Source organism: Sminthopsis crassicaudata, chromosome 4 (genome assembly GCF_048593235.1).
Source record: "Sminthopsis crassicaudata isolate SCR6 chromosome 4, ASM4859323v1, whole genome shotgun sequence".
Lineage (NCBI taxonomy): Eukaryota > Metazoa > Chordata > Mammalia > Dasyuromorphia > Dasyuridae > Sminthopsis > Sminthopsis crassicaudata.
The window spans coordinates 185,511,541-185,523,957 of NC_133620.1; the positions used below are offsets into that span (position 1 = coordinate 185,511,541).

Genomic DNA, 12,417 nt, shown 5'->3' on the forward strand with positions numbered 1-12,417 from the left:
AAATCTGAATAAATGCAAACATTATACTATGTGAAATCCCATATTGAGTAATTTTCCCATTTTAACAATTGTTTATCAACACACAAAGTTTATTTCATTGATTAAAAAAGGGCAATCTAAGGAGTTTTATTATATAATGACCCATTAAATATAGTTTTTAAAAGCTTTGGTGAAAAGAAATTGGTTCCCTTCAGAGAGTTGGGGGTTCACTTCATTTGATTTTATTTTTTGAGATAACAGACTTGCATCATTTCACTGTCCTAATGGGGTTTCATGATTCTCAGGTCTAGATTGGCTCAGGGACCACATTGCCACCCACTCTTAGTTCTACAGCACCTGTTTCTAATGGCTCTTTAACCTCAGGATAATGAGAGCATTATTATCTGCCTAATTAGCCATGCAGTCTCTAATGGTAGATTAACTGGTTTAGATAAAGGTAGTTTGCTGATATGTTGTTCCACAGGAAAAATACTTACCAAAGAAAAGTGGTACAACATACCAGAGATAAGCAGCATTGGTGATTTTCAGTAATTACTCGTCCAGATTTCAGATTTTATTTAAATGGGCATTTTATGAGCACAATTTATATTCAACCTTGTTGTTTTAAGGCTTTTCCTTTTGTTTTAGTAAGAATACACAAAGGCTTTGTTTTAAAAATCTTTAAATATTTTATCTAAGATAGGGCTCTTAACCTTTTGTGTGTATTGAACTCTTTGGCAACTTAGTGAAGTCTATGAACCTCTCACCTTCTTTACAGAATTATATTTTTTTAATAATTGTTGGAAAGGTTAAATTTCATTTTGAGGTAGTGAAAATGAAGTTTCCCATCCAATTTCATGAATCCCTGAAAATTTATCCAGAAGTCCCTTGGTGTATTATAAGTTAAAGAAGCCCTGATATATAGATAATTAGAAGATTATCTCTGCAAAGATTGCATAATTGAATCATGAAACAAAACAAAATTTGCCCACATAAAAGAAACAGGTTTTCTGTTGTCCAAAACAATAAGAATTTTTGAAATTCTGAATTTTCTTACTATATATTGTTCAGAAACTAAGCTTTGTAGGAAAAATGTGAAATTCATTTAAAAGAAACAATGCTTACCTCATTCTTCAACTTGCTTCCAGAAAACCTTGAAAAATCAATACATTTTCCATTAGTCCCAAAAGAATATTATAGTTCTAGCATTAGGGAAAATACTTAGGGAACCTATTAAAAAAGTGACTTCATGTTAAACCTGAGAAAATATACAAGGTCATACAGAAGTAATTCTTTGAATATCTCCTCAAAAGGAGTCAAGCTCTTTTCTTTAATTTATTCAGAGACATATTATCAAGGAGACATTTGGGGAAAGATATGATGAGATGAGATTAATAGAAATTGCATGTGAATTCAGGTATAGGAATCTCAAAAAACTTTTCACATGGATCTAAGTAGTTTCTGTAAACAACAACAACACCAAAAACAAAAATTTCATAGATTATTTGTTATATCAAATGATAATACATAAATATTAACATATTACATGTTGGGGTTCAGGTCAAACTCCACCTCTTACCTGAGTTCTCCTCTGATCCTTCTTCCTAGCTGCTAATGCCTCCCTCAAAATTAGGAATGGAGAGTGGGAACAAGCAATTAATAAGCAACTACTATGTGCCATACACCATCCTAAGTCTTTACAAATATGATTATTTCACTTGGTTCTCACAACAACCTTTTAAGAGGAAACTGAACCAGGTTAAATGGCTTGCCTAAAATTACATAACTATTAATTGGCTGAGATTTGAACTCAGGTCTTCCTGGTTTCCACTCTCTTAGATTATCTTGTATTTGCTTAATTATATTTTTATGTGTCTATGTACAAGCTCCCAATGAAACCTCCCAAAGAGCAGTGAATGACTAATTAATTGCAAAATATTGAAGCTAATACATAATTAATCCTCAATAAATGCTTATCAATGTATCATTATAATGCATGAAAATACTAAAAATGAAACACTGAGCATTTGAAGCAATAACCAAATCAAAAGTGCATTTTAATGAGCTATTCTTTACTTCCATTTTCATCATTTTTGGCATTAGAACTTTAATAATAATAATAATAAGTAACATACTGGATTTCAGTTGCACCTTTTCTCTGTAGAGCTCAAAGATCTTTCACATATATATTATAGATGTTTTTATTGTTCCATTAATCAGCAAGCATTTATTAAGAACCTACTATGTGGGGGCAGCTAGGTGGCGCAGTGGATAGAGCACCAGCCCTGAATTCAGGAGGACCCAAGTTCAAATCTGATCTTAGACGCTTAACACTTCCTAGCTGTGTGACCCTGGGCAAGTCACTTAATCCCAGCCTCAGGGAAAAAAAAAAAACCTACTATGTGCCAAGAGTTGTGCTAGCAGGAGAGATACAAAAATAAAGAATTAAAATAATATCTACTCTCTAGGAGTTTTTGATGATCCTCACAATGACCTTGAGAAGTATATATTTTCACTGCTTTGAGACAAAAATGACAGAATGTGACAACCAACAAGTCACTAGCAGAGTTTGAAAAAGCCCAGTTCTAATAATTCCAGTCTAAGATCCTTTCCATAAGATGTACTACCTCTACTGTATTCATCCCTGTCTCTTTGGCAAGTAGATACTATATTTTAAGCATATTTAAACTTAATTTAATTTAATAACTTTTTATTTATTTTATTAATTAATTTATATACATAAACAGAAACCAGAAAGTTAAATAAATAAATTGGAATTAAATTTAATTAAGCATATAAAATAAATATATTATTTATAAACTTCTACTTGGCCACTTCTTTGATAAAGTCTTGTTCTTATCAATATGAATCAATTAGTTAACTAAAAAAAACTGCAAAAGAATTGATATTTATAGGTTTTTCTCCTAATAAGAGGTAAGTTTGCTCCTCAAAAGTTGTATTATAATACAGTTTCAGATGCAAATCCCACCTTAGACATTCATGAATCCTGTGACCCTGGACAAATTGAAGTCATTTCTAAGAGCCTTGGTTTCCTCATTCACAAAATAAGGATAGCTGTTTTCCTCAGAGTTGTTATAAAGTAGGAATAGGGACTAGACCTATGATTTCATTAATATAAGGAACTACATCATTAATTTAAGGGACTATTGATGAGGAAGTCCATTTACCATTTCCAATGGGTACCAATTTCTGAAATTTATAATTTTATCAATTGCCTAGGTAAGCAATTCTGAGAGGTTACTAAGAGGTTACGTGTTTAGGGTCATATAGCTATCCCAGGCAGAACTTAAACCCAGGTTTTCCTGCCTCTGAATATAGTTCTCTATTTACTCTGACATGCTGCCCTTTACCTCATGCTGTTACAAAGTAAGTGCTTTAAAAACCTTAAGGAACTATGAACAAATTCAAGTTTAATCATTCAAAAGCTGGGTATTATTCATTAGTGCTACTAGCTGCCATGTCTATTTAATTATTCCTCTCCCTTAGGATCATCAAAACACAATTATTTAGCCCTAGAATTATGATAAGCTAGCAATATGTTCTGTTAGCTACATTAGTCCAACACTCTTTTCACTCCAGGCATACATAGTGATGAGAGGCAACATAGCATAGCAGACTGGGGGTCATGGAATCAAGAAGTCTTCCATGTTAATCTTGCCTTGTTTACATACATATTTTCTGGAAAGTCATTTTACCTCTCAGTAACTCAAGCATTTTTCTAAAAGTCAAAATTGAGAAATCTTTCCTCATCTACATGTGTCAAAGGGAGATCACAAGTCTGTGAAAAAAAATGTATCAATTATTAGTGTTCGTCATGTTCAAAGCACTGTGCTTGTTGCTAGGGTACAAAGAGGAAGAATAAAACAATCTTTACTCTCAATAACTTTGGCTGAATCATAGCATGCAGAAGGGAGAATAACAGCTAATGAAACTGGAAAAAGAAGTCAGCTTGTGGAAAGCTTTAGCTATCCTTTAAGCAAATATAATTTCTCCTCTTTTTATCACTGATATCTTTCAAATAAAAGATCTCAGACTAGCCAGCAAACATTGATTTAAATTGAATCCTGCTCCCTTCCTCTTTTTTTCATCTAAGAACCAGTTAGTTTCTAAATATTTTCTCAGCAATTCATCTTTTTAAATGCCAAGGAGAGAGAATTTGACAAACACAAAGGTCTATATGAAGTTAAAAATCTCTCCTGAGCTTTACTACAAAACAAATTCAGTGAGCATAAATGGATAAAGAAGCATATTCAGGAGGCATCATTGCTAATTTGGAGAAAGACAAAAGCAAGCCAAAAGTGTCACTGAATCATACATACCTTGTCAGACCCTTCCCAGAGTAGACAGAGTGATAATATGCACTGCTCTCTTTGATGCCAATTCCATAATAGTGATACCTAGGATGGAAGAGAAAAGAAGCAACAGGGAGTTCAGCAACAACTTGGTAAATACTTTTCCTGGAGGTTGATATTTAAATACCCAAACATAGAATATTTTGTAGGACTACTGAATCAGCATTTTTGCCTTCACCTTGGCTCTGTACCGTCTCCCTCAATATTTGTGTTTTGAACAATCTAAATTAAGGCTGGGGCTCTTCCACTGTAGAACTATCATATGTGAATTCCCTGAAGCTGCCAAGTCACAGGCTTAGCACCCCATACTGTGTGACTTATGGGACAGGGTGAGACATTTTGCTTATACGTATTGCAATGAGAAAAAAAGATGGAAGGAAAGAAAGAAGGAAGAGAGGGAGGGAGGGAGGAAGGAAGGAAGGAAGAGAGGGAGGGAGGGAGGAAGGAAGGAAGGAAGGAAGGAAGGAAGGAAGGAAGGAAGGAAGGAAGGAAGGAAGGAAGGAAGGAAGGAAGGAAGGAAGGAAGGAAGGAAGGAAGGAAGGAAGGAAGGAAGGAAGGAAGGAAGGAAGGAAGGAAGGAAGGAAGGAAGGAAGGAAGGAAGGAAGGAAGGAAGGAAGGAAGGAAGGAAGGAAGGAAGGAAGGAAGGAAGGGAGGGAGGGAGGGAGGGAGGGAGGGAGGGAGGGAGGGAGGGAGGGAGGGAAAGAGGGAGGAAGGAAGGAAGGAAGGAAGGAAGGAAGGAAGGAAGGAAGGAAGGAAGGAAGGAAGGAAGGAAGGAAGGAAGGAAGGAAGGAAGGAAGGAAGGAAGGAAGGAAGGAGGGTGGGAGGGAAGGAGGGTGGGAGGGAAGGAGGGTGGGAGGGAGGGAGGGAGAGAGGGAGGGAGGAAGGGAGGGAGGGAGGGAGAAAAGGAAGCAAAATTAATTGAAAACTGCTTCATTTTAGAAAATGTGAAATTTAACAAAAATATAGAAGGGAAGAAAACATCATGACATGGGAAAATCACTGACATTTCAGGAGAATATATATGGAACAGTAAAAGCTCTTCACTTTAAATGAGGAAATAAGGACAAGCTTATTTTTCTATAAAGCTCAACTCACATTTTTATAGAATGGAATAGAAGAGATTTCTTTCTAAGCTGAAAATCAACAACAGCAGACAATGAGAGAAGTGGCTATCAGAAAAGTGTCAGATAGATAATGAGTTATTAGATGAATCATTATGTCCATGCTCATTAGTCTCTTTCCAACTCTGGCCACATCTGTTAACATCCTGTACATACAACAAATAATAAATCGTAGGTATTCGTAATAATATATAAATGTATAAAAGTAACACTGTTTAGTTGTGATCTTTTAGTATCAGCAATATCCTTCTCCAGAAATGATAACCATAATGATTTTCATTTACACAGTATGTTTCATCTTACAAGTTCCAAAAGTTCTTTACAAGTTGGATAAATGCGCTAAAATCACAGCAATCATTCCCTCCACCAAAAAGGTAAAATGGGTTTTATCTGTAGCTTTGATAAAAGGTCTGAATAGACATCTGAATAGACAATGGTATTATGTCCATGCTCAATGCTCTCCAAGGAAGCATAGATTTAATTAATGAAATTAGAACTTGAAAATAGAAAACTGTGATGATGATAAACATAATAAAGTCACAATAACATCATAAATTAATTCATTCCAAATCACATGTTTAGGAAATTTTCAGAGAATATAGATAAGCATGTCCTTGAATTAAGAAATACTTCTAAATGCTTCTAAAGTTCATGAAATACCAAATGATCTCCTATATCCTCTTAAGCTTTCTGCCAAAAAAATTACATCTAATTTTGGAAAAAGAATTTTAGGTCACCTAATTATATACATAAAGAAAAAGTGTGTTCAAACATGAGGATAAAGTGTAAGCATTGTATTATTCATCAAGAGTTATTTTCAAAAAAGAACTTTAGATGGGGGGGACTTTAAAATTCAACTAGTCTAAGTTCATTTTAAAGTAAGGAAACTGTAGGGATAAAATGACAATCAAGATAATACACAAACTATTAAGTGACAGAGTTATTACAAGTCCAGGTCATTTGATGATTTCCTACTCAAATTCATTTTAATAAAAATGGTTTCAGAACCCCTGTAAGTATGATTCTTGTCTGAAAGAAAAAGTGATTTTAAGAGATAATTATGGAAAACTGAGAGGAATGAATAAACATTAACTAAATGACTAAATTTTAAGAATAAATGTGAAAGGGGCAGCTAGGTGGCACAATGGATAGAGCACCAGTCTTGAATTCAGGAGGACAGGAGTTCAAATATGGTCTCAGACACTTAACACTTCCTAGTTGTGTGACCCTGGGCAAGTCACTTAACTCCAGCCTCAAGGGGGAAAAAAAAAAAAAGAATAAATGTGAAATTTGAGAGGCCAGAGTATTTGATATAAATAGCCTCAGTTCCTCTGAAAAAATATAACTCTTCAATTAGAAAAATAAAAGAGGCTAAGATTTGTTCCATGTTTATAACAGAACAGATTTTTATTTTTAAAAATTAAGATTTGTTTTTAAAACTGCAAGGATATAGAGAAGGAAAAATGAGAAATGCAAGTAAAAAACAAAAGCTTAAAACTTTAAACTACTGAACACATTGTTTATCAATAATAGAAAATGGTATGGAAAGAAATTGGCACAATTATGAAAATTGTGCAGAAAGTAGTTGTGTGAGCAGCTATGAACAAGAGAAAGACTAGAGAATATAAACAAATTGGCAGGTTTTATAGCAATAATAATCTATTCAGAAGGTATTTTGCAGGGATTTTTTTCAGGTAGCCATCAATATCAGAAAAACTAAATTAAAAAATATTAATTTTCCTTTTTGTGACTTAACAATCAAATATGAGGAATATAATGCTATTCATAAGTAGGAAAGAATAAATAGAATAAATCGCAAATAAAAATAGAATTTACATTCTAACTTCAAATACTTTGCAGATTCCTCAATGTGCTATATTGGTACATGTATATAAGAGACCTTTGTAGATATGTAATAGCTATTTCTTGAAGAAAATGAATATTAAGTTATGCCCAGCAAGCAAATATTGTCCTTTGTTTGTGATTGTTTTTTCCTCTTTTTTCACCCCTTATCCCTAATCTTTGGTGACATCTTGAGTCATTTTGAGACATCTCAAACCATGTCTGGAACACATTACCTTATGAATTCTATCTTTGTTTTGTTCTACTTCTATTTCATCCTGCTATAGGAGACAGGGAGAAAATTTCATTAAAAGTGGACATTTTCAGTGTTTCTCACAGTGAACTCAAATAACTACAATTAAAGCTTTATTGCTGAGAAAATATGATATTAAATCACATTCTCCAAATTGTTAACTTTTTGTTCATTTCTCCAGGTGAATTTGAAGGTAAGAAAAAAATGCTCTCTCAAACCAGAAGCTCCAAGTGACCCTGAAGAAGACTGCTGGCACCTAATTTGATCTTGATGGGAAACACCTTTCTTTTTGTTTTGATCTGAGATTATGATTTCTTTGGTGTGGGAAATTTCCCTATATGTAGATTGACGACTTGTCCATAACATCATATCAGAATATGACTAGGACATTTGGAGCTTAAGTAACTTGTTCAGTACTACATAAGCAATATGTATCAGAGATATGGCTTGAACATAGAATTTAATGGTTCAAAGGAGGGTTCCCAGTCCACTGAAATACAGTTGCATCTCTTCTCTAAAGTGCAAGTAAATATACCAAGGACTGTAAATTAGTCTTCATTGTAACTCTTTTGGTTCCATACTGAAGACCTGGAGCATAAGATATTTTTATTGAATTTAATTGAATTCATCTGGCATGACTGTGTCCAGCTAAAGATAATCTTACAGACTTCCATCACCTACATCTTCATCATTTTGAGCACAATGTACTATGATTCTTTTTCTTTAAAAACAAACAAACATCAAGATCACTTGTGAAGTAGAAGGACTCTCCAGTTATGAAGATGTCAGTTCTCAAGTATGTATCATTCACACAGAATTTGGATCACTTCAACTGTATCCATCAACCACTAAAATCTAAAATTGATCTGTGGGGATTGAATTTGAATTCTGGACTTTTGCATAGAAACATATCCAAAATCAGGCACCTAAAATAGCATATAATTGATACATGAACATTTAAATCTAGGGACTATTAATAGAAATGCAAATTTGTACATAAATCCACATATAAACTTAGATTATTTCATGCAGATCCTTTTTAGGAATAGTAAAAATGTAACTTGACCTCCAAGATCTTGTGTTGATTTTCAGTGGAAGATATGTGAAAACACATGAACCGGAATTGACACTGAGGAGAAGGCTTGGATGGTTTGGGATCTGCACAATTAGAGGGAATCTTTAAAGCACGGGAGTAGTCTAAAAAAAAACAGTCTCTTCTTAGAAGAGCCGCAAGTAATTTGGAAAGAGGATTCTATAGTAATTATTATTTATTGCATGCTAATAAAGGTGCCAAATTGATTTTCAGTTAATGAGCTGGTGCTTATCAAAACCGGAAGTAGGACTTGCCTCTTTACTGGAAAACCAATAAATTTTCTTGTCTAGCTCATTACTCTAGGCCCATGTTATATCCTGCATGTACAATTTAAAATACAACTCTTCTGAGTAAAGATTCCTATGTCTAAGAATGCTTCCATCCTGTGTTACCAGCTTTTATTTTGAAAAAGAAGATAATAAAATCTTTTAAAGTCCTGGAATTGACCAGAGGCAGTTCCATTCTGCAAAGATTGTCTGTCAGAGATATGACAAATTAGGACGGTCGATTTAAACTATTTAAATCATTGGTCATATATTCACAATGTTAGAATAGGAAAGGAAAGAGAAAAATAGCTAGTTTAACCCCTTCATGTTTTAGAGAAAGAAAACTAAGAAACAGAAAATTCAAGGAATAGGCTCCAATCCCATGCTTTTTCTCACTATACCAATACCTTCTTAAACAAAGAGGGTCTGTATTTTCTCACAAAAAGTAAAGAAAGGTTACTTTATACATGTACTTTAGGTAAGGAAAAATAATAATAAGACATAAATGGCTAGATTTTTTTGAAGCTTTAAAATGCAATGATTTTTTAGAAAAATAAATGAAATTATTGAATCTAAATTTTGCTCTTTTGATTAAAAACTATTTGTATCTGACAACTTTTAAAATTTTCTTAAGAACTTGGAAGTGCCATAATATTTCTTCTTTCCTTTCTAATCAGTACGTAGGTTTCCTGTAACATATGCTCACATAGAGTTAGTGGCCCTGATTTCTGTTTACATTATACAAATGATAACTGATAAGGAAATGATGGGATTAAGCTGTTTGAGGGACTTGCAATAACTTGTTATGATAAGGCCAGCTGCCATATCAGTTTTATTAACCTACTAAATCACTGCTAATAAATAAGATAATAGCATTTGTTCATTGTGTCAGAAAGTTAGGTCTTGCCTGACAAAGGTCAAAAGAAATTAAAATGTAATCTTCAATTAGTCAATTGTCTGCCTTTAATCTGTAGAATGGGCCCAAAATTTTGCTGACAAGAGTATTTTCAAGGCAAGGACTAAAGAATAGAGTTATACCTACATTTTTGTTGTATATTTGTCAATTCAATTTAACTCAATTCAGCAGATACTTATGAAGTATCTAATATGTGTCGAGCACTTTGCTAAGTGATGAGACAACAACAAAAATACTACAATCTTGGGCTTCAAGAAGTTTATGGTTTGTTTTCGAGAAGAGATGAAGTAATGCAGTGGAGATACAATAGAAAGTTAGGTGTGTGTAGTCAGGGAGATAGGGGTGATAAAGAACAGATCCAAACAAAGCAATCTAGAAAAATCTGAACAGAGATAGAGCACTTTCAGTTTATAGACTCAAGCAAAATCCATCATCTTCTGTGTTCTCATTATGTCATTATCATCATATGATAGAGCAGAATATAAGTTCTTTAAGCCTCATCAATAAAATGACTAAAATGGAATAACTAACTGTAAAGGTCCTTTCCAGCTCTAAATATATTTTAAAAATTAATCAGTAAATATTTATTAAGCACCCACTATGTACCAATCAGATACTGCGCTAGGCATTGAGGATACAAAAAGAGGATAATGACAATTCCTGTCCTCAAGGAGCTCCTCTATTGAGGGAGAAAATAAATACATATATACAAGCAAATTTATTTAGGATAAACAGGAAATAATTAACAGAGAGAAGGCATTAGAATGAAGAGAACTTTGAAAACATTTCCCTTATAGCATATTTTAGTGGCGCCTCCAAGGCAGCCAGGAAAGCCAATAGTTAGAGTTGAGGAGGGAAGGTATTCCAGGAATGGTAAAGCTGAGAAACAGTGTAGAATAGCAGAAGGCCAATGTTCTTGGAATGAAGAATTTATGATGGGGAATAACACCTAAGAAGACTGGAAAGGTAGGAGGAGTTCACGCTATAAAGAGTTTTGAATGACAAGAAAAGAATTTTGTACTTGATTCTGGAGGACAGGGGAACGCTGATCATCAACATTATTTTTAAAAGCATTAATAAATCATAAAGTTATGCATGCTGAATGGCTTATAAAAAAACATCTAGCATTCATAGGCCTAGTTACTGCCTTTCAGAGCTTAAGTTAAGCCATGCAGATATAACCATGTATAAACATATAAAATAAAAACTTTCTTCCCCAAAATAATTTGTGATATATAAAATGCTAAAAAAGGAGGGTCAAAATCACTCTGGGAAAACTGGAAGTATTTGGAGATAGCTATATACAACTAGGAAATTTATACTCCATCTCCAGCTAGGTATATTTCCCTTTACAATATGGGTTGCTATTATTAGTACAAGACCCCTAATTATAGTCTTGATATAAAAAAAATGACAAAAACATTATGAATTGACTTTTGATCAAAGCATCTATAATATATTTACATCTGGTGTGATTGTCTATGGAGATCCCTTCAGAGGGAAGAATTTGACTACATGTCCCATAGTAAATATAGTTAACAATGTACCAGAGATAGAACCTAGAACTGTAATTTCATTGGTTTATGAAGGCCCAAATGGATAGATTTTTCTGCTGATTCTGGTTAGCACATTCTCTTCATCTTATAACCCTAGAGGATTGCTTAAAGCATTGAGAGGCTGTCATTTGGCCAGGGTCACATAATCAATATGTGTTAAAGGCGGAACTAAAACTCAATTATTCTTGATTCTGAAACCAGCTCACTAGAAAACTGTAAGCTTGTCTCTCTAGAAAACTAAATTATTATCAATCAATCAAAAGTAACTAGCTCTTTCCTGCTATGCTATGTACTACATTCTACTAATTTAACTGGGTTTTTACTAAGATGTTGGAATGAAATTAAGACTTTTTAAAAATGGGAAGATTGCAAGCCCTTTTGTGTCACAGAATGCGCGTTACATTTCCTTAACATTCTAACTAGTACATACTTGATGGCTCAATAAATATTTGAATAGTTTTGAATGATTGCCATTATGAATTTCACAATTCTAATCATTACAAATGCTATGCAGAACAAAATAAGTAAGTATGTGATTTTTTCATGGAAGCTAATATGGCAACCAAAACGGATGATCAAAATAAAATTATTTGTATTAGCTACTAAATTCAATTAATAAGCATTTATTAAGTACCTACTACATGCTAAGCACTCTTACTTCACACTGAAGATCCAAAAAGAAGCAAAAGGCAGTCCCTATCCTAAAGGAGTTTGCAATGTAATTGGGGAAACAATAGTAAACTAAAGCTGATTGTCATCATTGTCTTTAAAATTGAATTTTAATCTGATGCTTCACTGTGGCATAGAGTGACCAAAATGGAAATAGCACCTCAACCAGTTAAAAACATTTATTTACATATATACATACATATATGTATGAATATAATATCTATATAACTATAAATTATCTTAAAACAAAGCAGTGTCTTTTTAAAAGTCCCATTCCATCCCATCCCATCCCCCCATCACTAGCATAGTACTTTGCATATGGCAGGTATTCAATATCTTTTATATAGTA

The 12,417-nt window shown here is 33.5% G+C and overlaps 1 protein-coding gene across 1 annotated transcript in view; it reads right to left on the reverse strand.

Moving 5' to 3' along the window:
* RFX6 (regulatory factor X6) overlaps positions 1 to 12,417 on the reverse strand; it is a 66,985-nt gene that overhangs the window by 38,899 nt on the left and 15,669 nt on the right. Inside the window, exons 5-6 of the mRNA XM_074264692.1 lie at positions 4,320 to 4,397; positions 1,105 to 1,132 (exon numbers count right to left, since the gene is read on the reverse strand). Coding sequence (XP_074120793.1) covers positions 1,105 to 1,132; positions 4,320 to 4,397 — 106 coding nt within the window. The remainder of the gene's footprint in view (positions 1 to 1,104; positions 1,133 to 4,319; positions 4,398 to 12,417) is intronic.